This window comes from Thermobia domestica, chromosome 14 (assembly GCF_964235325.1).
Source record: "Thermobia domestica chromosome 14, izTheDome1.hap1.1, whole genome shotgun sequence".
NCBI lineage: Eukaryota > Metazoa > Arthropoda > Insecta > Zygentoma > Lepismatidae > Thermobia > Thermobia domestica.
The window spans coordinates 120,813,279-120,839,553 of record NC_137467.1 but is presented as its reverse complement, the minus strand read 5'-3'; the positions used below and the strand labels follow the sequence as shown (position 1 = coordinate 120,839,553).

The 26,275-nt window shown below is 36.2% G+C and overlaps 1 protein-coding gene across 1 annotated transcript; it reads left to right on the top strand.

Moving 5' to 3' along the window:
- The first annotated feature begins 487 nt into the window (after positions 1-487).
- RpS3 (ribosomal protein S3) lies at positions 488-24,320 on the top strand. The gene is made up of 4 exons (XM_081738773.1): positions 488-643; positions 12,023-12,342; positions 16,374-16,561; positions 22,049-24,320. Exons 1-4 carry the CDS (start codon positions 614-616, stop codon positions 22,231-22,233), a joined length of 723 nt encoding a protein of 240 aa, XP_081594899.1. The 5' UTR covers positions 488-613; the 3' UTR covers positions 22,234-24,320.
- Positions 24,321-26,275: the final 1,955 nt, after the last annotated feature.

Below are 26,275 nucleotides of genomic sequence, written 5' to 3'. Positions count from 1 at the left end.
ATGCTTATACGTGTGATTCAATAAACGAGTCGGGTAATTTCGCATTGACAACAGCTTGTTGATCTGGGTCATCTTGGGCTGAAGTCCGAATGCGAAAAGGTATATAACAGTAAAAGTTTTAATTTTTAAATTACTTTAAATGAAGAGGGAAATACGTGTATGAATGATAAACCTAATCAGTAGTGATCAATAAATTAATATTGAATATAGTTCATTCAGTACCAATTCTACATATATCTTCGCAAAATTGCAGACGCTTCGCACGCAGAGAATGCTAGCGATTGTTGAGTGCTATACCGATTATTACAAAGTAGGAGCCACTTTAAGTATCGGTCCAGCTAAGCAACGCAAAAAATGCAAAAGGTCGTTATAGCAGCTATGCCTACTATGGCAAACTAAACAGTAAATATTCAGTTGCGTAGACGCAAACCTTTTTTAAGTTGATGCTATTGCTAGGGAATGAGGTCCTAGATAACTTAATTCACTAATATTTCCTCGTACTACTTAGTAACTCTGAAAAATAATCTTGTTTGGAATCAGGTATGATTTGCTAGCACTGGGTATTTCCGCTTCCGTTTTCATATATGTCGTGAAAGCTTAGAGTGCGTTTAGAATGGCTACACAAATTTCGAAGAAGCGGAAGGTAATTTTTAATTATACATTTGAGTTGTAATTATCATTTTAATGCGAAAATTTTATCGCAGGAGTCAGTGAGAATGACATTTTGGTAGCGCAAGTAATTTCCTTAGTGATGTTGATAGATTAAAATTGTGGTGTAGTGTGGAAGGCTCCGTTATGTGTGTGCCGTGTAGGGAAACATCGGGTGGTTATTTAGTTGACATAAAAATGCATGATTGTAATTCTGTTGGGACTAATTTTCAGTTCGTTCTTGGAGTCCATAAAAGAAAACTAGGTACTATAAGTAAGGCTTTAAAAAGTGACTTTATTTATTTATGTCCTTTGCTTATGCACTGTAAAGGCGACAGATTAATGAAATAATGGTTAACTTTACAATGCCCCCTCCAACTGGTGTATTCACTCCGAAACGAGACAATTAGATCCATTAATTTTATGAAAATAGGTCAAAAGTACCCTAACCTTAAGCTAACCCGCTCCTACTGCTACCTTACTTGTCCCTATCTTACTCAATTCTAGCCTACCCTCTGTACTATACACTTTTAAAGCGGACCTACTTATCGATGCGCAGCTGGAGCGTGTATTATAAAGTTTACACTGAAATAATTGGTGGAATTAGAATTTGGGTGTAAATAGCAGTACCTCAAGAGAACTGATGCATAATTTTATCCACAACTTTCATAATGTGTGATCGAACCAGTCTCTCCTGGCCAGGGAGGCGTGAGCTATCCTTGCCTCGTTCGCATTTTGAATATATCGAACGTTCTATGTTGGGGTTAGGTTGAGGTTAAGGAGGGGGGACAAGAGTAAGAGTTACAGGAGTTGTTACACAAGGGTGATTGATTCGTATGTAATTTGAGGCCAATTGAATAAAAATACCCTATGGAAGTGAGGTATTCGAAAGGCTGTAGGGACTATTGGTAGTTCAGATTAAGCCTAATCTAACCCGAAGAGACTTAAAATTAGAGTATTTTTTTGGGGGGGGGAGTCGAAACTAAACATGCCCTATGTTAAATATTTCCACTAGAGAACAAGTGCAGATGGCGATTTTGTAACTAAAATATAAACCGTAGTATAGACTGAAATAGTTTGACGTCACATCCTTCTCGTTGCCATAGTGATCGCAGTTTTATTTTCTAAACAACATGGCCTAAGAGCCTAAGTACAAAGCAAAAACAGTGACGTATTAACTTCTGGATTGCAAACATTAGATTAAAAGGAAAACTTGTGTATGTAACAAAGATTTCCAATAAATGAAACCACGAAAAGATAGGAAAAGCAAGCAATTTGATAAATAATATAATAAAATATGGTAAGCGTTGAAAGTGAAATGGGATATAGTATACATGAAGCTGCATCAATTCCCGAAGGAGCAGGAAGCTCATACTTTTAGGGATTATTCATTGAGTATGTACGAACTTACAAAAGGGGTAACAAAGCCACTTTTATTTACTTATCGACTGATACGAAAATAAAAAAGAACGTACCTGTACTTTATATCTGCATGTGTAGTGCCCTAGTACTTTATCTATGACTGTGTGTGTGTGTGGGGGGGGGGAATTTAACGCATATGGCATGTCTTGTGCACATGGATATTCTTACTATTGCACTACGTAGAAAATTTATAGTATTTCATGTAGAAGTGGTAATAGAACACAGAAGAAACGCAGCCCAGGGGGTTCTCATGTATACTATTACCAGTATTTTGTTCTAGTTTCATTGTGCCGACAGCTTGTCAGTCTCTAACTTCGAGTTTCTACATTGCGTATAATTGCTTTTGTTCATTATGGATTACGTGGTAATGACGCTAGCGTTTCCTAAACAATTTCTTTCTCATCATTTTACGTAGAAATGTGGTCTCTGTAGAAGATTCCTTAGATGTTACTTCATGAATTACTGAATTTCACTCGTAAATTTTCTAAATAGTGGTCCCATATTCTTAATCTGTACTTTTGCTTACTAACTTCACTTTATCTTCAAAATAATATACAATTGTCTAATTAACAAGTATGTGATTATTAACAGCAGACTTAACAGTATTCCTTTCGATTCATGTATTTGTTTAGAAAAAACATGGCGATCGCCATGGTAACGAGGAGGAAATGATATCACTATTTCAGTCTATTACCAATTGGTTAATTTGTAATTAAGATGTCCCAGTTTTTATAGTTCTGTTCGCAGTAAACCGCTTTGCGCGTATATCATGACAAAATATGATTTCGGAACTTATTTCCGGAACATTTAAGTGAGCGGCGAAGAAGGGTACTGGTTAAGTTTTGGCATACTAGATTTTGGAACATTTGTAGGTAAAATTCAGTACTCTGCATGAAAAGACATATTTATATGGAACACATTTCTCCAGGTACCAGAATTAAATACAAAGTAATACGGCTGTATTTTATAATTACAAGTGTAGGGTTACTAGTGTAAAAGTCAATACAAGTGTCTGACGACTGATAAAATATGTGAGTGCATATGAAAGATGACTGTATTACCTAAATACTATTTTCCATCATCGGTGTATCCCTGCGCAGTGGAACTGGAACGTTACTAGGATGAAACTGTCAGTTGCTATTGTAACTCGTATCATTGTCAAAACTCGCTTGCTTTCATTACCCTCGCTTACGCGTATGCTCACCGTCGGTGGTGCTCTTCTCTCCAGACGCACCTCCGTGCTATCGCGCGGGCACACCTGGTTCGGTTGGGTAGCATTCATACTTTCTTAGTATTCGCCAAAATTTTTTCCCGAGCTTTTTATATCACATCCGGACTCGTTATTTATATGCAAATCGTAAAATTGAAATTTTTCAACAATTATTGTGTTGGACGCCTTTAATTTTCCCTATGCTAAATGGGGTAATGTCATGTTGCCCACCGCAAGCCTTCTGGAGAACAAGCAGAAATAATTATTTTTCAACAATTATTTCGAGTGGGATGCCAAAGTTTGACCTGCACGCGAAGAAGTATATACATTCTTAATATTTGGGAGGGGCATGAAGCATGTAGGTTGTATGAAGGGTGGCGCGAAGTATGCTGAGGTTACGAAGATGGGCGGCAGATAAACAAGTTTGGGAACCACTGCTCTAAACTGAACAACCTCAAGACGTTATGAGGAATTACGATACAAGTTGAAACTATCCATTATTGTAATATTACCTTCATGAGAGCAGCATTAAAGTTGAAAGTTTCAATGAATCTACATCTATTGTAGTATTGAGGTGGTGAACGTTTCCGGAATTGCCAAGGTTCTAGAACGCAGGTCCCCCTACCCATTTAGCTGTAATAAAGGCAGAAATCAACGTGCCCTGTGGGGCTCGTATCTCGCCTTCACTCGCTAACACTTGCTCGGCAATGCTATATAAATTAAATATTAAACTTGGATACAGAAAAGAACCAACCTAGCTACTAATCTATATAAGGGGGCCTGTATTCTAGAACCTTCCCTCCGAACTTTGTGTGAAGTATAAACTTTTAGATACTTAAAATATAGCTAACTAAATAGAATAGTAGTGGTTGCTTTTTAGTATACGTGTTGGGCTTTAGGTGATGTTGAACCCCCTCAGTTATTCATTTAAACATATGATTTAGATTTTTCATTGAGTAAATTTTTATTTTCTTCAATTTTATTCATTTGGTTTTCTTCCACTGCTTCACTTGCTTGTATTTAAAGATAATGTTCCGAGGAGACAGTTCAGTTCCTTAGGAATCGATTCAGTGAATGAAATACCTTTAGTAAAGACTTCGACTTTTTACTTTATTGAAATTAATTTCAAGCAGGATCGCGGAGTATATTTTTTAACTGTACTCTTAACGTGGAATGCCAACTACATGAGCTCCCATAGGGAAATACCGAACTCAGGTCTCACGCTAATCCGAGGCTACAAGAGATTATTATTTATTTATTTTTTTTTTAAATTTGGTATGGATAAATACATCCTTTCATTTGAAGCAGTCAGTAAAAATTAATTTTATAAGCATTCTGATCATAAAATTGAAAGTTTCGGATCATGAAAACTGTGAAAGAGTCTGAATTCTATTATTCAGTGTGAGTGGGAACCTATACACACCAGTCAATTAAGATTTTTAAATTGAATTTGTTAAAAACCAAACGTCATATAATGACGACTTGTTTCAGAAGATAATGTTTTCATCAGGGTTTACCCAAGTGGGCCCAGCGCGAAAAGAACCCAGCGATTTTTTTCGGGTTGGTCCCACCTGAAAAAATCCACCTGGGTTTTTGACCTTTTTGTTAGTATATTATTGGTACAACTAAGGTGATCACATTGAAAGTTATTTTTATCAGATTTTGAACTTTCTTTGGGCGAATTATATGCTTTCACGTTAAGGTAGACAACATCATTCAACATAAGACCTTTATAAAAGTTCTGAATGCACTGAATGAATGAATAAAAATAAAATAAAATAGAAAGACAGCTTGAGATAATTATAGAACAAATTAATGTGTTGATTATGCTTATAGCCTATTTGAAGTAAAATAAGCAATTTTATATTTTAGAAAATACTTTCAGTGAATAGTGTGCTTCCTGACTCGGCGCCGCCAAGGAACGTTAGGTACCGTCCACATATTACGCAACGCTGTTTTTGACAAATTTTTAACCCCTCCCTATCCCCTTGTCACATTTCATAACACGAAGCCGAACCCCTCCCCTTTTGTTACGTAACACTTTATTTTTTCACCGATTTTGCTTATTTTGGGTGTTATTACAGTAAAAAAAAAAAAAAAAATTAATGGTAGTAATTTTTATTACACAATGCTTGTATTCTGAATATATTTGTAGTGTTTTTCCCCAACAAATCAAAGTAGTATTAGTAAATGGTAGTACCGTAATAATATTTTAACCTCATAAGGTTGTTTAATTAACCAGTATTAATTCTTGGAAACTGCATACGGTACTGTCGTTTTCTCAAGGAGATCACGTCCATCCTTTTAGGTTACCGATAATATGCAAGTAGGAAATGCTGCCGGAATATGCAGGTAAACAGAATCTAAAAAACTGACATCGACCTATTTTTCCGGGATACAGGATGCTTTGTGTATTTGAAATTCGTCAACAATGAGTAGAAGTTCTTTTCCTCGTCGACCACAGATTCGAAGTGACTGCACAAGTGAAAGAGCAGGGACATACCGTTTGTGAAAAAGCTTTCAAACATATTCTATAGACTTCGAACTTAATTTTATCCCTTTCTAAATTTTGCTTGACCTAAATCAGTGCCAGAATGCGAAGAAACTAATTTTTCCACAAATGTTCAAATCCAGAGACGAAAAAAGTCAGTACGAGATGAATATCCGACGATTAGATTTTAATTGTCTTATTTTGCTCAGCAAATCGTAGATCGTTCCATCGCGGAAAATATTTCACGAAAAAGAGTTTCTTCTGTTTCACATGTTAAACGCCTTAGAAGAATAGATTCGGTAGTGATTCAAATGAAAAGTTTTAGATAATATTCTCAGGAATAGCGATTCGAGTGGGATCATGAGGGCTTTTTCAAGTGGTGGTTACGATCACTACCAACTAACTCCAGCAAAAGATGTGCCGTAAATGCAATGCTGCGGTAGCCACAAAACAGAATTTTATTGTACACGCAGGGTTCGTCACCAGTCATGCTGGTATCTAGTAGTGTCTTCGAATACGTTCTGCATGATTCAATTTACATAGGTTATATGTTCATAATTCCCCAAAACAATAGAAATATTTACTTATAAGAAAGAAAGGGAACAAACTTATTTGTATAAAAGATTGCATACAAACCTGAGAATAAAAATAAAAATGACAGGAAAAAAACTTGTGTTACGTAACGAAGTCATAAACTCCCTCCTCTCACTTTATCACACTTCGTAACGCAAGGCCGAACCCCCTCCCCCCGTTGCCGCGTTACGTAATATATGGACGACCCCTTATCCCTCACACGTTGATGGGTTTAAGGTCATAGGTGCCGGTACTAACAGTAAATATGTAAATACATTAGTAAAACTATTAGTATTATTTCTTACCTTTGATAGTAACGACAGTATTCAGCAAAATTTGGTTTTCCAACATCAACAGTTTAGTTCAGTCATTTGTTGCTACCCTTCAAATAAGCATTCTGTACAATCAACACCAGCAATAGCGTAAAAATTCTTGTCAAAATTAAGAAGCTTAATGCTCGTAGCTCCCAAGATTACATACCGCGTACTATTTTAAGCGCTGAATTCAAAGTTTGGTATTAATGGAAGTTTCAATGTACAGTAAAGTAAGCTGCATTTTCAGATAAAACCAGTCGTGAAAGAAGTGTTCGGGAAATTCCTTCAATTGAACGCACAAAGCATCGGAAGTGAATATTTCAACAATAAAACTGTATTTTTCGCTGGAAGATATCTAAGTTCATTTATGACATTTTGAAACATTTACTTTATAAAATATGAATATAAAATAGGCCTATCTTTGTTAATTGTTTTAAATTTAATTTTCAGAAAAGAACCGTCTTGGAACAAGTACACGGGAAATTCCCGTAATTGAACGCACAAAGCAAGACATTTTGATGAATTATGTGTTTGTTTTAAATTAATTCTTATTTGGTATTCATATTTGGCGAACGTCACTGAAGCTCCTGGAATGACTCGATCTACATTTGTTCGTTTGTCTGCCTGTATCACACAGTGTTCAACTTTCGGTCTTTCAAATTTTCAGGATACAAGCTGGAAACATTCTAAATTTCCTGTATAGATTTTGGCGGCATACCAACGTAAAATTACAAAATGGCGTCTTTTTTTTCAAAATGTCTATCCACGCTACAAAGTGCAGTTCTCGGTCTTTCAAGTTGAAATTTTCAGAGTAGAAGCACGAGAGACTAAATTAGCTGTACATATTTTGGTGTTATAAAATTTCAAAATGGTGTCCATTATTCAAAATAACGGGTATCCATGTTACAGGGTGCAATTTTCAGACTTTTTAAGTCGAAATTTAGAGGGTAGAAGCACAAAACATTCTAAATTTGCTGTATAGATTTTTTTCGGCTATCCAACATAAAATTTCAAAATGGCGGCAATTTTTTCAAAACAGCTGTGAATAGAAAATTTTTGCAAGTTGTGACAATGACAGTGTTGAAATGTAAATCATATTTTAACATTTTTACCCCCAAAACATTGAAATATTTCGAAAAAACTCAAACCCGACATTACCCACATGGGTCCAGGTCGGTTGGGTTTTTCAAATGCTGGTTTTCATACCTGTAATCTTCATCTTGTAAGGATAAATACTTATTTCCTACATTTTGCGAAATTACAGCGCCGATGAAAATTGTCATACATCTCTTTTTCAAGTACAGTTACTTATTTAACCTTATAACTTTTGACATATCTCGCATTCTTGCACTGGAATTCAATATAATAGTATTTTCAGGTGTTAAATTTTATTTTTGAGGCAGTTATCCCCAGCATTTTTAAATTTCTTTTACTGTTTTTTAATTTATTTTATTCGTGCATGTTTGCGATCTGTTTTGTTTGTAGTGTGTGTTGTGTTTATTTCATTAAGCCACATTTTTTCAGTATCTTTTTTTTACCAATGTTAGTTTTTTTGTAACAGAGCGTGTCGGCTATTGACCTTTCCTCAGGGTGGACGTCCTCATTCACTCCAATCATAATTTGAATTTCATAAAACATCAATTTTGAACGGCTTCACTTCTCATTAAGGAGATACCCATCTAGAAAAGATGTTGATTCCTTTTATTTAAATGACTTGTACTTTCTAAGTACGGTACAATTTAATGATATTTTTATTTAACTGGTAAACTACGCGGTTCAGGTTTCTTTTAAGTATGTGATAGAATAAAAATGAAATCGGGAGTTATCTCACAAGTTTTTCCAAAATGTTTAACACATGTGATTTACTCAGTAGCGGTACATCATCGTTCTCTCAACGTAAGAATGGACGATCAAAATGAATTCACAGTCGTTTTTCATTGATTCACGCGTAATGAACTCCGCAGCTTTATCTTTTACTAATTGAATACAATTATCAGGGTTTTTTTCATATCAATTCAACACATCGCGGTGGCTCAGTGGTAGAGCGTTCACCTCTGGTGCTTGGGGTCCCGGGTTCGATCCCAGCCCCCGCCAAGTGAACTTTGTGGTGGACAAACACCGTGTGCGTGGGTTTCCTCGGAGTTCTCCCGTTTCCTCCCACTTTCGTCATTCCACCATTTCATTCATTTCTCAAGATCACCGTCCCCTTTAGCCTAACCGGCATAACCGTGGGACGTAAAACTTAAATATTTCATTTCATTTGTACATCATGTGAGGATATCGTAGCAACTTTGAAAAATAAGCAAGTTGAGGATTTATTAAGACATTTTACGGTTTAATTTCCAATATTAGCTTTAATTTGATATGTCTCTGCTCCTAATTGATGTATGGAACTAGAACTTTATAATTGTAAAACCCTTGTTTTAAAGCTTTTTCAGAAAATCGTAGAGAGCAATTTCAATTTTTTCAAAAAAGATATTTAAAATGATATAATTCTGGAATTAGAGGGTACAGCCTTCGAAGGAAGGTGGTGTGTGGATAAAGAAAAAAAAATGTTAGTATGCATGTGCTGAATAGCCAAGACCTATTTTACCTAGTTATATCATAAATACTGTCACAAGTTTGAATGTGAATAATACAAAGTATTAACACCAAGGCAACATTGATATGTTGTACACCTGACGCGCGAATCATATTTCGAAACAGGGTTGGCAAAAACCATGGTTTTTATTTAAAAAACAAAAAAACAGGTTTTTTTGGTTTAAATAATTTGCTCCATGCATTTATATCACATATGGACAGAAATTAGCTTGTTTCGCCTTGGTGTTAGTATGCAACAACCGGGTTATGCTGGAAGGGGTCACATAAGCTTAAACCAAATCACGGAATCCAAACCGCTTCTCGGCTTACATCCAAGAGAAATTGTCCTCCATTTGAACTCGAAACCGGAACTAATTGGCCACAAATGCGATACGTCTGCCGACTCACTCACGAAGGACTCCTGATAAAAATACGTTGACTGATCTTTACATATTTGTTAATATAATAGTCGAGAGTCATTAGGACAAAAGGACAAAAAGATAAACAATTGCACAAGTGGAACCATCATACAGAATTACATATGGACAATTTCAAAGTACTACAGAGTGCAGAAGAACTAATTTAGTCCAAGTTAGTTCACTACGACTTTTATTAGTCCAAGTTAAAGAAATATAACGACTTACTTTGCATATCAGTAAGAAAAGTGAATAAAGATACGAATTATTTGAGTCCACTTTGGCTCTGACCCATTTATAGATAAATAGTTACCAAATATTCTTATTTCAATAATTGCCTCTCGTGAGGTTTGTATGACCCCCCTCCCAAAAAAGTACGTCAATTTAATGTATTTTATCAATAGTAAACGAAACATTATTAAAACGAAACAATATTTAGAATTTTCCTTTAATTGCATAACAATAATAAACTACAAAAAAAAAATAATAATAATACAAAAGAAACAACCATAAAGTTACATAAAAATGTTGCTTTTGTAATATAATCTCTTTGAGTAAAGAATGGGGAATTTAGGTCTGAATATAGTACGAATAATATATGGGAGTGAAACGTGATAACCCACAAATGTGTGTTCATCAAGATTTTACGAATAGTTACACTTTTACGAACATTTTTCGTTTTTTGGTTTAAACCACCTTGGTTTAAACCAGCCAACCCTGTTTCGAAATGTCCCCCTTTGGCCTTGATGCAGGCACGAAGTGTGTCCGGCCACTGGTCAATGGCATTACGCACCACGTCCATGGGAAAATTGTTCACTGCTTGGGTCAAGGATTGTTTCAGACTGTCGACAGATGGATGCCGTTTATGGCAGATCTTTGCCTGAAGGACTGCGCGAAGTTTGAAGTCCAGCGGGTTAAGGTTCGGGCTACTAGAAGGTCAATCAGCGGTAGAAATGAAGTCGGGGACGTTCCGTGCCAGCCAGTCCTGGGTTGTTTTCGCTTTGTGGCCTGGAGCGGAATCCTGCTGGAAGGTCTACCTTTCTGCAGGGAACATGGTAGCAGACAGTGGTTTCGCTATAGGTGTTAGCACTGTGTCCTGGTACACCTTGGCTGATGTTTTAACATCCTGTTCAAAAAATGCAGCTGGGTTGTGCCCTATGAACCCTTGAAGCTACCTCAGCAGCTGCAGTAGATGACGTGGCATACATACTTTCATTTTGGGTGTTGTAGGCCTGCTCAGTTGTGAACACCTTTTCGTCAGTGAACAGAATCTTTCTAGGCAGATTGTTGGCGTAACGTCGCAACAATCTCTTTGATTTAAAGACCGTGTGCGACATTAATGTTTGGGTCAGAAAGTGACCAGTCCGTCTCTTATACGCCCGTAGATGTAGGTCACTCCTGAGCACACGAAACATGAAATTTCTGCTGATGTTCATCTCAGCAACCATCGAACAGGATTTCTTCGAATTCTTGCTGCGACTGCTTTCTGGACCTGCGGGGTTCGTACCGTTCGTGGTCTGCCACTCCTTGCGCGGTCAGCTGCCGTTCCAGTCTCAGTGTATCGCTGTATGGCGCGATACACGAATCTCTTGCTGATTTGTAGGGTTCAGGAGGTTGAAAATCTCACCTGCTGTCTTCCCGACCTTGTGTAGTGCAATTACTGCTACACGATTTTCGTAATCGCCCCACTCCATCAAAACTCAGTACAGTATCAACGTATGTCATGAACAGTCATACACACTACATGCATCTTTCGTTTTATACACAGATGGCAGCACTGTGCCACTCCGGATGCCTACAGTGCCATTCCAAACTTTGTGACAGTATTTATGATATAACTAGGTATAATGACGTAAATGATTTGCATTCACTGGAATTGTTTTGCACAGTAACATCTGGTAGACAATTGAAATACCCAATTATAGTACCTGTATCAGCAAGGACTTATCCAGCTGGTCTGCTTCGAAGAAATATAGTTCCGGAAAACTCAGTTTGTTCAGTACGTCAATCAGGAGTCGAGATATATATCAAAGAAGCTAATGTATGCAGTTTTTTGACAATTTTGAAAACTAATAAACCTAGAAGATTGAAATTTGGTATTTTTAAATGTTGCTATGATACCTTCACGTGACGTAAAACTCATCAAAATCCGAAAATGTGAGAAAAGTGTACTTTTTATATATTGCTTTTATATGGGATGACCTATCTGTTATAATTACTGTCGCATACCTGTCCAATGTGCTCGCAGTAAGGAGGTAGGATTAAGTTTACTTTGGTATCTGAAATACATTTTCCTAAGCGAGTAGTTTGTCAGACTTACAAATCATTATATTTAGACTGTGTGTATTAATTCTGATGTTATTTTTAGTTCGTAGGTGACGGCGTATTCAAAGCAGAACTCAACGAGTTCTTGACACGTGAATTAGCAGAAGATGGCTATTCTGGTGTTGAAGTACGGGTAACACCAACTCGTACTGAAATTATAATTATGGCAACCCGAACGCAGAATGTTCTTGGTGAAAAGGGAAGAAGAATAAGAGAGTTAACCTCTGTAGTCCAAAAGCGATTCAACTTTCCAGAACACACTGTTGAATTGTATGCAGAGAAAGTAGCCACTAGAGGATTGTGTGCTATAGCTCAGGCAGAGTCCCTACGTTACAAGTTGATTGGTGGACTGGCTGTAAGAAGGTAAGTTGAAATCTATCTTCTCTTCTATATATACAAAATTTACAGTGACTGTTTATGACTTCATAACTCTTGAACCACCCGACCGATCTCGATCAAATTTTCAACATAGATTAAGTTTGGACCTGGGATGATTTTTATTATTTCACTTTGATGATGTAACTTGAGGGAGGGATGTATAATCGATATTAGTGTCGAATCCAGTTTTCGAGGTTGCTGAAGTGAACAGTGACACTTCCAATGTCGTTTAAATACAAATTCAGCCCCACAACTTGGTGGAGGGGGAAGATGCATAAATGATCGAAAATTACAATGACCGATATTAGTGTCGAATTCATAGTTTTTGGGGTCGCTGAGATGAACAGTCACGCTTCCGATGCTGTTTAAATCCAAATTCACTCCACAATAGCAGGCTTTCCAATGCTCCTATTGTTCCTATATATGCGCGTCTCTTCCTATGAACTCCTGTATTTTAACGAAACCTCCTATATTTTTGTGACATTGCTACTTCCACTTGTGAAAATAAAACAAGGAAATAAGGTGTGGGTTGTTGGAGGAACTTTTGTCTCCACAGTAGGGTGGTTGAATTGTTACAATTCTGTTTCGTCCTTCGCTGCTTATTGTCTAAAGAGAATTACACCAAACAGTATATAGCTAGCGCAAAAAGTATTCATACACCTACAAAATGGAACAAAGAATAATCTATTTTCGTCATATTTATTAAAAAGTTCTATAGAGTAGTGATTTTAAAGACTTATAAATAATTTATTTATATTACCTTCTGCGCTATCAAATAAGGACATGGTTGACGTTAGTGTTGCCCAGGTAATCCGCATCCTTGAAGATGAAACGGAAAATGGCAAATAAGCATATTCAGGCACTGAAGAAAGTGAAAGTCTGATACTTTTGCTGTTGTATATATTTCTTTAGATGCACTAAGTTCTGCTTACAAATGTATATTTAGATATTTAACAAACCAACTCTTTGTATCATGTGTTTTGTGATTTTTTAAAATGAATTTCGTGTTGATTTTTACAACTTACGTATATTATTTGAGAAAAAAAATGATAGGATCTTACAAGTGATAAAATTATTCACATCTTGGAGACGTATACTAACAAACACTGATTTCCTTTTTACACTTTCCTTATGGTCGTTGCATAGTACTGGTGAGCTACCGAAGGTCAATTCACCTAAGATGGCCAAAGTTTGTGCGCTCACCTACTCACGACAATCTCTTCCTCCACCAACTGTTGTGCTAGGTGCGGTGGCCACGAGTCTGGACTATCGCCCTGCAACGAATTTTCCACTGAAGCAGTGCGCGTCGAAGGTGTTTGAGGGAATTGTAGATCACACCGCGTGACAAGCTTTCCAGAGCCCTGCTATGGTGTTGGGACGCCTTCGCGCGAGGCGTTGTTTCAGAAGGCCGATAATACGCGACAGAACTGCGAGCAGTGTGACTGGATGCTTTGTCCATGTGGATCCACACCTTCCGGGTGTTTCTGTCATACAACTGTGGGATGTGCGTTCTGTATAAGGGTTCCATGATGTTCGTTTGAAAGTAGGCTGTATTCACCTTGGCCTTCTAATCCACACGATGCATTGGCAACTTTCCATGGACAGAAACCTGCCACCACCATGAAGACTTTCGAAACTTCTCACGATATTCACGGGCGAACTCGCCGTGGCCCTTCACATCATGTGGTGAATAAAAAATGGCCCTGGGCTTATTGATGTTATCAAGGTAGATCCAGGCTTCATCCAGAGTGACAATCGACTGCCATTTTTCACCTGGGAGGTACTGTTCATACAACTTTTTTGCGTTCGTGAATCTCTCTTAAATGTGCCTTAGTGATAACTTTTGCCCCATTGCCTTATGACGTTTTTTCAGTCCCAAGTTGTTCTTTATGATACGACACACTGTGCTCTGTGATATCCTGCATGAGGTGATAAGGTTGCTTTAGGTGGGTAGGTTCTTCTTCACAAATGATGCCCTGATGTTTCTGACAAAGCGTGGTGTCCTGGCTGGACATGCCCGTTTCCGTTTTACTCTCACGACTTGATATTTAGGGCTGGCGCTTTTACAGCGCTGGCTTACTCTTGCTACAGTACTCCTGCTGATATTTTTGTCCCTTGCCGCGTACATTTTCACAATCACTGGCGCACTGAATTGCGCATCGGAAAGTGCACATATGTGCCCTTCCCAGTAAAGTGTCACTTTAACAGACATAATAGCTGTTCACCACAACCACCTCCACACAACGTTGTATGTGACTCACTACTGGATTCATAGGTCACTGACTTCTGGTTGCTTCTCCTACGCTGTGCTCATCATCAGCTCTGTAAAATTGGCGACCTTAGGTGAATTGATCTTTAGTACGTACGAAAACACTAAGAAACTCGTATAAAATTTTGCAAAGAGATAATTACCAATTTAGTTATATTTAGAATACAATGTATGTTCATATAACAATTGGTGTAATTTCCCATCTGCTTTTTTATTTCTACTTATTGGATAATTAAACTTTCCTTTCTGACAACTTCACTAAACGTCCTATATTTTTTCGTCCTGATTTCCTATATATATATAAATTTTATTTTCATTTGCATTGGAAAGCCTGCAATAGTATATTTTTTTATTCAGATAACTACGTATTATTTTCTGATTTTTCATTACATATTCTTTGTAATGAAAACGCTTTGAGTCTATCGGTTTGAGCGCGCTTGAGTCTAACGGAACATGTTGCTAATTTTTTCTTATTTTAACCTAGCAAAGCGGGTAATTGACGCTAGTGTATATATATTTTCAAATTGTGATCTGGTTTTCACAGATATACTTTAAAAAGTATATCTCACTAGTATATAATTAATTCGGAATACATTTTTCATTTGCGACGTCGGATACTTGTCTATGTAACTTGATTAGAATTCGCTGTTTCCCAATGTTAAACATTAGATTTCTCTAGTTATTTGATTGTTTTCAGTGAAGAAAAGTGCGTCTTTCCATGCTTGATGTATAAACTAGTGGTGGACACAAAAGCGGTTCTTCGGTTTCCGGTTTTCTCCAAAACAGGTTCAGTTTTTCATCGAAACCAGTTTGTTTTTCCAAAACGTTCTGTTTCTGACCAGAATAGGGTTTCGGTGGAAATTCTCATAAAAAGGAAGGGCAAACCTAAACCGATAATTTTAAAAACCAATATGTTTAAAATCAAAACTGCTTTTGCTGTAAACGGATCCAGTTTTCGGAGAACGAGAAACCGAACTGGGTTTTGGAGAAAACAAACCAGTTTCGGTGAAAACAGAAATTTCTGTTTTTCTAGAAACCGGTTTCTGTTTTTTTATAAATACTGTTTTGCCCATCCCTAGTATAAACTTAGGTACACGCTTGATGTATGTTAATTAGTAGTAGATCTATCTGGAACAAGACACAGCCCAATTTTTGCTGCATCCTAAGTTAATAAGGTTAGCTATTTTGGTTGAAAATCCATTATTTCGTTAGTAGAAATTAATCAATTTTCTTCAACTGTGAAAACTTACACGTTTTTGTTGAAAGCCTACTGGGATTTGTGAAATATGTGGAAGTAGTATTTACTGTACGTAGGATCTTCTATATATTTTGTTTTTAGTCACCTCTTAATGTAGTTTATTTCAATTTTTGAATCTTTTATTTCAATTTTTTTTGAATCAATAAATCTTTTATTTCAATTTTTGAAATGTTTGAACAGCTTTATGTACTATTAATGAATCAGTAGTTTGAGATTTTCAGTAAAAGGTTTAAAATTAATCTTTTTCTAACTGCTAATTTTACAACTTAAGTGTTCCGACATACTCATGGGAAAAAAAAAAAAAATAGTTACTGCAATAACTCAAGATGTTTAAAATGTCATACTTCTAAAGAAAGTGAAATTGAAATAGTGTAATATATGTCAGTACAGATAATATTTTTGAGAAATCGTTGATTTTAAATTATATATATAATCATCGGTTCAGTTTAAGTTGTGAAATCCTAGTGCTCAACTCATATTTCGTTTCAGGGCTTGTTACGGTGTTCTTCGTTTCATCATGGAAAGCGGTGCGAAAGGGTGTGAAGTCGTAGTATCTGGCAAGCTTAGAGGTCAGCGAGCAAAATCCATGAAGTTCGTAGATGGCCTTATGATTCACAGTGGAGAACCAACAAACGATTATGTTGACACTGCTACACGACATGTGTTACTTAGGCAAGGTAAGTGAAAGTGCTTTCTTGTGTTGAGATGCATATAGTTTTTGTTACTATTACGTGAACTCCGGTCGAGCATATACATTTTTTGTTAGGTTATCGTTTTACGAGGGTTGAGGATCCTTATCATTTTTCTCAATGATGATTCCAGTTGTACGTAATTTGATCATTCATTTCTTTTGACATAAAAGGTATAACCATGTAGCGTTAAATTTTATTACAGTGTACTGCATTGTGGAGAATGGAAATGCTTTGAGTAAATAGTAAGTTCTTTAACATCGCTTAAGGCATGGTTTATAACAGTGGTCGCCAAGCTTATGGAACTTCTGAGCTACCGTACCACTTCTAAATCCTACTGTGAGCTACCAACCAAAAGAATTACCAACTTTTAAAGATCCTTACATTTGTTTATGGAGGACAATCGACAGTTTGGCGATCACTGACCTATCTAATAAATCCTAGTAAAATATGTGATCTTACATTAGAACATGTTCAGGTAGAATTCTGTTAAACTTTACTTTTGAAGAATAATTCGAATTCGGGCGCGGCACACACAAATGACAGGAAAAGCTGTTCCTTGGTGTAGGTTCCTGTTGGAATATACCCAGGTAGGCAATTTGGTTTTTAATGTGGAGCCATTATAGGAGCGCAGTGACAGCAACAGCCAAGAAGCTACTTTCGAATGTTCGTTCTCAAATAGTTTGGAACAATGTATTCGAAGGGAAAAGTGGCGCATTCTCAACACACCTCGTTTTTAAATATTTTTTGGGGGGGAACATTGTTATACAGGAAATGCTTTTTATCATCTTCACTTACTAATCAATCCACTTTACCAAAGGCGGAAAGAGAGATATAATGAGAAAAATCTTGAACTACCGTATACGCGCAAGATATAATGAGCTTAAGTTTTTTTTTTATTATTATTATTTCGTAGGACTCCACTTCCCGATCCTTTTGACTGTATCTTTAGAACTTATTATCGAGCAGACGCTACTGTCTCCTACTCTGTTTTCTCTCTACTTTTTTTCTTTTTATCTCGTCTCCCTCTCGTTCGATTTATTCCCCTTTTGCTAGAGTACATTTGTTTTACTTTGGCACCCTTCCCGACTAAAGGATGGATCTGTCTACAACGCATTGTTGCCACGCCACGGTTAAGTTGACAGTTACAATACGCTAGGAAACACAGCAAAACGCGACACCACTCACTAACATTAACACATTTGTTCGCGTGTGGCAACTGAGCATTTCAGATACCCGCCAAATAGCAATGACCTTATTTGATGGACTGGCTGACAACTAACGTCACCTACACGACGAACCTAATAAGACGTTTATTGGATTAAAACATTCACGTGAGTGCAAGCAGAAAATACTTTAAAAGCTAACCAAGTGCACTGGTGGGAATTTTTCCAATATAAAACAAACGTACTCTAAGAATGAGGCTCTTTCTTTTTAGTACGTTACCTTAATCATTAAAACGTGACTTTAATTTCACTTTTTTTATATTTATTAATTATTACAACTCCTTCAACCTTACAATAAAAAATGAACATTAAATCATAGTGTTTAGTCTTGTTTGTCTTTAGTTTTATGTGGCATTGCCTTACTTTTTACTTATTTAGTCCTCTTTTCTTAATCTTTCTTTCTCTAAATATGTGTGATTTGTCTATATAACTTAGCTTCTCTCCTTCTACATTCCCTTCCCTTGGTTACTTTAACTTCAATTTCTTACCTGACATAATTTTTCTCTTACGTTTTCACCTGTTTTTATTTGCAAATAGTACTATTTTCACTATTTTTAACTCATTACAATTATGAACTATAGGTAATCTCACTTTGGTTTTTTACCTTTTGCTCATTTCCACATTGCGCTTCTTTGTCCAGTTTCACTGTTCACCAAACACGAACTCCATATATATATAAATTTACTAATAATTCGTGATTATCAGCAAAATTATTACTGTTTTCTGTTGCAATTCCTTGTTTCTAGACAATTTAAGTTCTACTAACTTTTTCCTGTTTTCCCATGCTGTTTCGAATATGTGCTTTACTACTATTTCAAATGTCGAAAACTAGACCTACTGCTATTTCAAATGTCGAAAACTAGACCTACCGCTATTTCAAATGTCGAAAACTAGACCTACCGCTATTTCAAATGTCGAAAACTAGATCACTTATGTTAATTTCCTGTAGGTTGTTCCTTTCTGGTTTGTGTCTGTTCTAGGCCTTGGGTTTCCCTCCAGGCACATATCTTATTTTCAATAGTTAGTCTTTTTAAATGTATTTTAAATGATCCTTGTCCTGATTTAAAAAAAAAAATCATTTTTTTTTCCATGGGCCCTGTTTTCTTTCTTATATCCATTGTTGATATATATGTTTTAGTTTACATCCCTTTTTTCGATTCCTTATTCCGTACACCTATCAATTTATTCGATTCTTCCTCACTTTCAGGTATTTCCCTATGATTTCTAGAATATTATTAGTTTCCTTGAATTTATCCATGACCTATTGAATTTTTCAGAACTAATAAATTTGCAGGCTCTTCTAATGTTAAAATATTTAAGCTTTCTCTCGGAATTAATCTGATAATTTTTATTAGTTCTTATTAATATATTTTTCTAAACTCTATTTACTGTTAATGTGCTGTTTATGAAAAGTTTGTCCCCCCATACCCCGGAACTAATTTATTCTTTCCTTTTACCTCTTTTCTATGTTCTTGAGTTTAGATTTTCATCCAACCACGATCCTAATTAATTCTCTACTTTCTCAATGTTTTTTATATTTATTTTAATAATTGGTTTTCTATTTAGTTTTTGTTGCACCGCTTATTTAATTCTTCTAACACTTTGTTCCTTATTTTCAGTTCCCCTTGATGATCCTTTTATTACTATTGCAATATCGTCAGTATGTCCGACTGTTGCAGTTGTTTCCTTTGTGTGTTCTATTAATTCTAAACAAGATAGTATTGGGCCCACAGTCGAGCCCTGTTGCCATTCTTTTTTACTTCAAGTTACTATGTTCTGATCCGGTAATTGCAATATAATTTTTCTTTCTGTACAATAACTTTTCATTGTTTCATGTAGAATATTGTTTGTTTCAATATTTTTCAACTGAATGAATAGAGATGGCCGCTATAAATTCTCGAATGCACCACCAGTGTCTACGAAGATGTTTAACTGAATTTTTCGGTCTTTCTATCTTCAGTTAATTCCAGTAATGTAGATTTCTTTTGTTTTCTGGAGCCGTGCTCTAAAGTACAAATATCTAATTATCTATGTTATTTTTTCGAATAATATAGTTTCAAATAGTTCCCCGATTACGTTTAATGGGTATATGGGTCTATATGATTTCGGATCTATCATATATATATATATATATATATATATATATAGAGAGAGAGAGAGAGAGAGAGAGAGAGATAGATACATAGATAGATATAAAAGTAATAAAAAGGTTCGCTTCTTTCCATGTGGTCGGTATTCTTTTTTTATAAACACATGTTGAATATTCATGTCAGATATTGGTACCCATTTTATTAATATTCTTTTTATAAATTTCTGCTTTTGTTACCTGGACTAGGTGATTTATTTTGTTTCTCAGTTTTCTCATGTATACCTCCATTTCTTAATTTGTTACTTCATAACATTGTACTTCAAGTATTATTTCGACTTGTCTTCTTAACTCCTCCTCCTCTTTCATTTTCCTTACTATCTTGTGGCAACAGAATTGTGAGTGTATGTCCTTCGTTACATAAGAAAACAAAACGATACGTTAATCTGAGCATAGGTACCTCTGAAACTACCAGGGATGCAATTGTTTTTCTGAAGTTAATCAGTTGGGAAATTACCTCTTGCATCTGTGCCTTTTATTTCTCCACTGTACGATGTTTGGACTTGTACATCTCGTCTTTAGTGTAGCTCACAAGAAAGAAAGGAAGAAGAGAAAAGAAATAATAATAAAAACGGAGTGTGGTCTAAGCTTCTTGCTGGCCCTTTGTGAGGTCCAGGACTACATTCAGGAAACCAGCCATTCGCGGAAAGGAAGGTCAAGGCTACATCTAGGAAACTTTTGGACCAACCATTCGCGAAAAATAACTACAAAGTAGGCTGGTGCACCATCTTGCACGAATATGAAGTCATTGTTTTCCCATCTCGATACTGTACGCATGTAATGAAGCATCTGAAGGTAGTGGTCGGTATCATAGTATCATGCAGATGGTACAGACCAGCAAATTTTGTCAGTTATATAAGGATCATGATCACCTGATGCCCAGTAATGGCGATCGGCAAAACCCCGAACCCCAAACCTCGTCACTCTACAAAATATTTTCAAACAGTTGTGGTCAGTCCTCGTACCAAGTCAGCATTAATTCCCTGAATTCCATCCTTCGGTCACGGTGATTGAATTTCAACTTCTGTACGTAATGAGGTTTCCATTGGTAAATATTTAGTTATTTTCTGCAAAACACGCATTGCATGCCTTGATAATTAGTTTCACGGGCTATCTAGCGTGTTTATTTTTTTCGGGAAGCAGATCGACTCTTTGTGAGCACTTCCCACATTTTTCTCTAACCGTGATGTGGATGGCTAGCCACTTAAGTATTTTCAGTGTACGTGCTCTGCATTGAAAAGATCGATTTCCACACTTCATGATGTGATCTGAGCTCCCTCATATACAAATAAGTGATTCGCCATATTTACATGGCACATGCTGCTTTCAATTGTCGATTGAACAAAATGAAGCAGGCAGTATGAAAATGCTATGGCACTGCTTTCAACGTGAAACCTGTAAAATTCTTACTTTATAGAGTATTAACCTGTATCCGGGCAAGACATTTTTGTAACGCAGACGGGCAACCGGGGCCTGTCAGATCCAGTATGTATTTTAAGTGCAGAACACGCAAAATACTATGCCTACTGCCACATACTGTTCCGACTAATCTAGAATATATATTTTTTTTGTCGAGCAGCAAAACTTTGTGTAACCCTTTTATATGCCCAGCAGAACCCTTATCTCGGCAAAACATTTTTGTATCGTAGGCGGGCAACCGGGGCCTGTCAGATGCAGTATATATTTTAAGTGCAGAACACGCAAAATTCAATGCCTATTGTCACATACTGTTCCGACTAAAGGTTACAATAGCCAGGTGTTCAATATATAATTATGTAACCATTTGATTTTATATTTCACAGGAATTGCATTAAAGTTATACCGCACCTCCTATGCCCCGGTCGCCCCGTTACGTCAGAAAAAAGATTTCAATTTATTTTTAAAAAATTCCTTTAATAACTCGGTATGGTCATGATTTTAAGTTCGACTAAGGATAGAAGAATTCAGAATTTTATGTCATTGAAATATGTACGGTTATTAAGAAATTCGAAAAAAGTGAAGCTACTGGGCCTGGGAGGCTTCGGTTGCCCGAATAAGTGTTAAAAATACTTAGTTACTTTTCGCACACCCAATATGTCTTATTCATTATTTCTTCTCTTTTAGGCGTGCTTGGAATAAAAGTAAAAATTATGCTTCCATGGGATCCAAATGGAAAGATGGGACCGAAGAAACCCTTACCAGATAATGTATCTGTTGTGGAACCTAAAGAAGAAGTTCTGCCTACAGTTCCAATCAGTGAACAGAAGAGCTCGAAAGCAGACGCACCAGCGATGACACCAGCTGTTTGAGGAAGAACTGTATCATAACATAATATAAATAAAAGGTTGAAAAAAGAAAGGGTGTTTTTAAGTCAGAAAGGATCACCTTTGAAAAAATAGAACGAATAGTGTTGTAGATCGTTCTTCACGACAGTTTGATATAAAATATAGGGTCGCGAGTAACCAGCTACAAACTTAAATTGTAAATAACTACTGCATGAAAAGACAAGGAGGTCTAAATTTTTACATTACAGCATTTTCAGTATGCTTTCCCTCAGTTTCAACAATTTTACACAATCTCAGCTCAAAATTTGACACCACTTTGTGAAGAAAATGCATTGAAATTACACTGGTTTCTTATTCTCTGTCTCGCTTTAGTTTTCAAAAATTTGGGTTGCTTTGATAAACCGATCTACAAAGAGTCAAGTACATAATATATCGCATATATTTTGTCAGATTTTTTAAGTTAGCTGTAGAGAAAATCACTTTGGTACGTTTTGACCCACCCTACACACACACACACACACACACACATATATATATATATATATATATATATATAGGAAGCAACTTAATGTCACACGTCGGGTTGTGACACAGAGATAAGCAAAGGAGATTCTATGAACATATAGCATATTGGCAGTTAGCGAGGGCTGAAAGCGTGGGGACAGTAAGTTCGAAGCGTTAGAATCGATGTTCAGATACAAATGTACGTTCGTCGGGCACATGACAGATGTTCGAATTGCCCATCATGAACAGCAGTGCATGCATGACAGCGCCGAACAGGAATTAGCGAACCCGTTCGAAGATACTTGGGTCACGGCAAACAGTTGCATAGGCGTTATGGATACGCTGTTTACGTTGTGTGTGCAAGTCATTCACAGGAGTAGCATACGCCACACATTTTATGTCTCTGCATGAAAATCCAGTGAATTCAGGTCTGGGGACCGGACAGACTAATGTACTGGACCGCCACACCCGATCCATCGTCTTGGGAAGTTGAACTGTTCAATCACTGGCGGACATTCACATTAAGGTGCGCGGGAGTCTCATCATGCATGCACCACATGTTGCAGCGAATCGCTTATGGAATATTTTCCATTAATGTGGAGTGTATCCTGGAGGAAGTTCAAATACTGTGCTCCACTTAGTGTTCGGAGTAGATCAGTTGATCATGGACAATACAACACCATGCGTAGAGTTCAAATTTATTTGATTATTCTCAGCCATACCATGAGGATGTGAATCTGCCTACGTGTGTGAGATACATGTTGACGATACCATCCCTTCCAAACGTGGCCTCGTCAGCGAACAGTACTGATGTGTGAAACAATGATGGCAGTGGTCTGTTGAATGAACCACCGGCAGAATCCTTCACGTGGTTGGAAATTCATTTCTATCAGTTCTTGTACCGGTTGCAGGTGGTATGGGTAGAAAGCATTTTTATGTAACGCATGTCACTCAGTTACATTACTAGCATGCATTTCACGGCTAAGTTCCCTCGCATTATGTCGGCCTATTCGCGGTTTGAATAACGCACGATGTCTTAGTCGAGTATTTCCATTTGTCCTCTTCAATACTTGCAGCACAATGACCGCACTCCTGTATTTTAGCGTCTGGAACACAATCACCACTTGTGTGTGAAGCAAGCAATACGTGTTGAACACCAGCGCCATTTCTAAGCGTATTGGTTTTCGATATGTACCACCTCGAACCTCTTCCTGTTCCCAAACTTTCGGCCCTTGCTATCTTATCTTCGTCAGGAATCACCTGCCGAGTTTACCTTAATTATATTATACCCTTATCTATCTATCTATATATATATTGTGTGTTCACGCTCGTGTATTTTATGGCATTTATTTTATTGTGGAAAAAGAAAGTACTCCAGTGTTCCTACTTACGTTTACGTATTAAGTATTGTGTGTGTGTTTCAAATTTTCGTGTTTATATGAGTCTTTCTTGGAGTGAATGTTCTGGAATTTAGAATAGAACTTTTAGCAAAGTGCAGATGCAGACATTACTTGCAAACTGCGAACTGGCATGGGAGTTAATGATGATTTGGACAAAGTCCATTTCAGTATGTTACTGGCAGGGTTGTTTGATTTGTCACATGATTTTTTTTTTTTAAACAGTGATTTAAATCAAATTTATTTTTCTTTAAACAAACAAAAAGCAGTACTTTTGAGCATTTTGAAACTCTAATCCAATTTAAATCTAAAATTCGTCTCTTAGTCCGTACTATGTAGCGGCAGTGTTGCCAGTTAGTAGGATAATCAGAAGGAATGTTCTTAATAGATTACTTAGTTTATGTGTAGTGACGAAAGTTTGATTCAAGTAAGATAGATACTGACCTATTAAGATCAGATCTCCGTACTTGGAATGGCATATTATTGATCATGAAATAATGTGATGAATTACATGTATAATCACTAATCGTGTTTGTTCCCTTATTAGTAAATAGCTGTAAGACTATACTATATATGGAATCTAAAATCAACATTTAGCCAATCTCGTCATTGCTGTTCCATTTATTAGTTGGTAGCTCATATATTTTAAGATCAGGTAGGATGCTAGTTTAAACGAAATATTGAAGATTAAAATTTCTGAGCCAGGAATTTTGACAATGTAGTATTCATCGTCAATGACAATGAATAATTTAGAATTCAATATTCAGTTCAGAATTTTACATACCATGTTTGCTAATACCTAGGTATATATATATATATATATATATATATCACATACTTTTTTTTTACCATAACTGCAAAATTATTAATAAGAACATTGAAAAATATATTTTTAAGAAATGGCATTTTTGATTAGAAACTACAAACTGTTCGTTTATGGCAGTGTCTACGTCCTATGCTTAACTACTAAACCATCTTACATAGTATTGTATTCTTGGTCATACTCAGTGTAGATAACTTGAAATTATTTATGTACGTATAACATAAAACACACACATTATATATAATGTTGATATACAAGTTTACCTTGAATATATTTACAGTTTATGAGCGAAAGATAGTGGTGTGTAACAAAATAAAATTAAATATTTGCCTGTGCAATACATCTAGTGATAATTCGTCTATCAATGTAAGTGCGTACAAGAAATATGAACACATGGCATTATATAAAACGACAGTGATTAACATTATATAAAAGATACTGATATTTATTACGATATAGTAAAAATAGAAGAGTGTAAAAAATTATTCATTTTATAAACAAAAATATAAAATAGGCTATATACACACTCTGCAGTGCAATGCAAATTTTTCTACACGAGCACATTTCAATTCTTTTCTGATTAAGTTGTTTAAAAAGAAAAACGAACTTAGAGGCTTTATCAGTGCCTAAACGATTTCGTATTTTAGTTTGTACAAAATCAAAAGAAGGAAAAATTCTTTCACTGTGTCTATCGATCATGAAATCAGAAAACGGTCACGAAAGTCAAGAAATTTAGCTTTTGGGTCGCGATTTTTTGTACAGACAGAAATTTAGCTTTTGGGATTTGGTAGCGTCTAAGGCCGACTAGACATTTTTGATGGTGAATTTTGACGTTTTATACAACAAAATTTTTCAGTCTGTACTTATATTTTTTGTGCTAATCTTCACAGTAATAAGATTTGATAAATCCGCAATGAAAATATTGTCAAACATCAAAATCGAGTTGTAACCAGGGTAAAAATTGATCTGAAAAGGTTGGGGAACGCATGACATCATGCCGTCCCTTGTGCCTATCTTTACCCACTATATTTTTTAGGAAGTGGAGGGACGCCATAGGTATTTTTGGAAGTGGCGGATGACGCTCCCCCCCGTGTTTTCCCTCACTTTTAACTCTGGTTGTAACAAACGATACGCCATCGTTTCAGGGTAGCTTTCGAAAAAAAGACTAATGAAAGGAGGTGTTTTTTGGATGTTGAATTGCTATTTTTCTTTTTTTTAATAGCCCATTGACTTATATGAGGAAGTATTTTTTTTTTTTTTTTAAATAGACGAGAGTTTAATCATTCAATTTTACTAATTTCTTCTTCTGGCCTATTTAAGAGTTCCTTGCTTTAAAAACATT

What these genes read in the sequence shown, in the direction of transcription:
- RpS3 (XM_081738773.1), top strand. Translation starts at nt 614, where the DNA reads ATGGCTACACAAATTTCGAAGAAGCGGAAG. An exon ending in GGTGGACTGGCTGTAAGAAG is followed by an intron (nt 12,343 to 16,373) that starts GTAAGTTGAAAT and finishes ATTTCGTTTCAG; the next exon opens with GGCTTGTTACGGTGTTCTTC. An exon ending in ACATGTGTTACTTAGGCAAG is followed by an intron (nt 16,562 to 22,048) that starts GTAAGTGAAAGT and finishes CTTCTCTTTTAG; the next exon opens with GCGTGCTTGGAATAAAAGTA.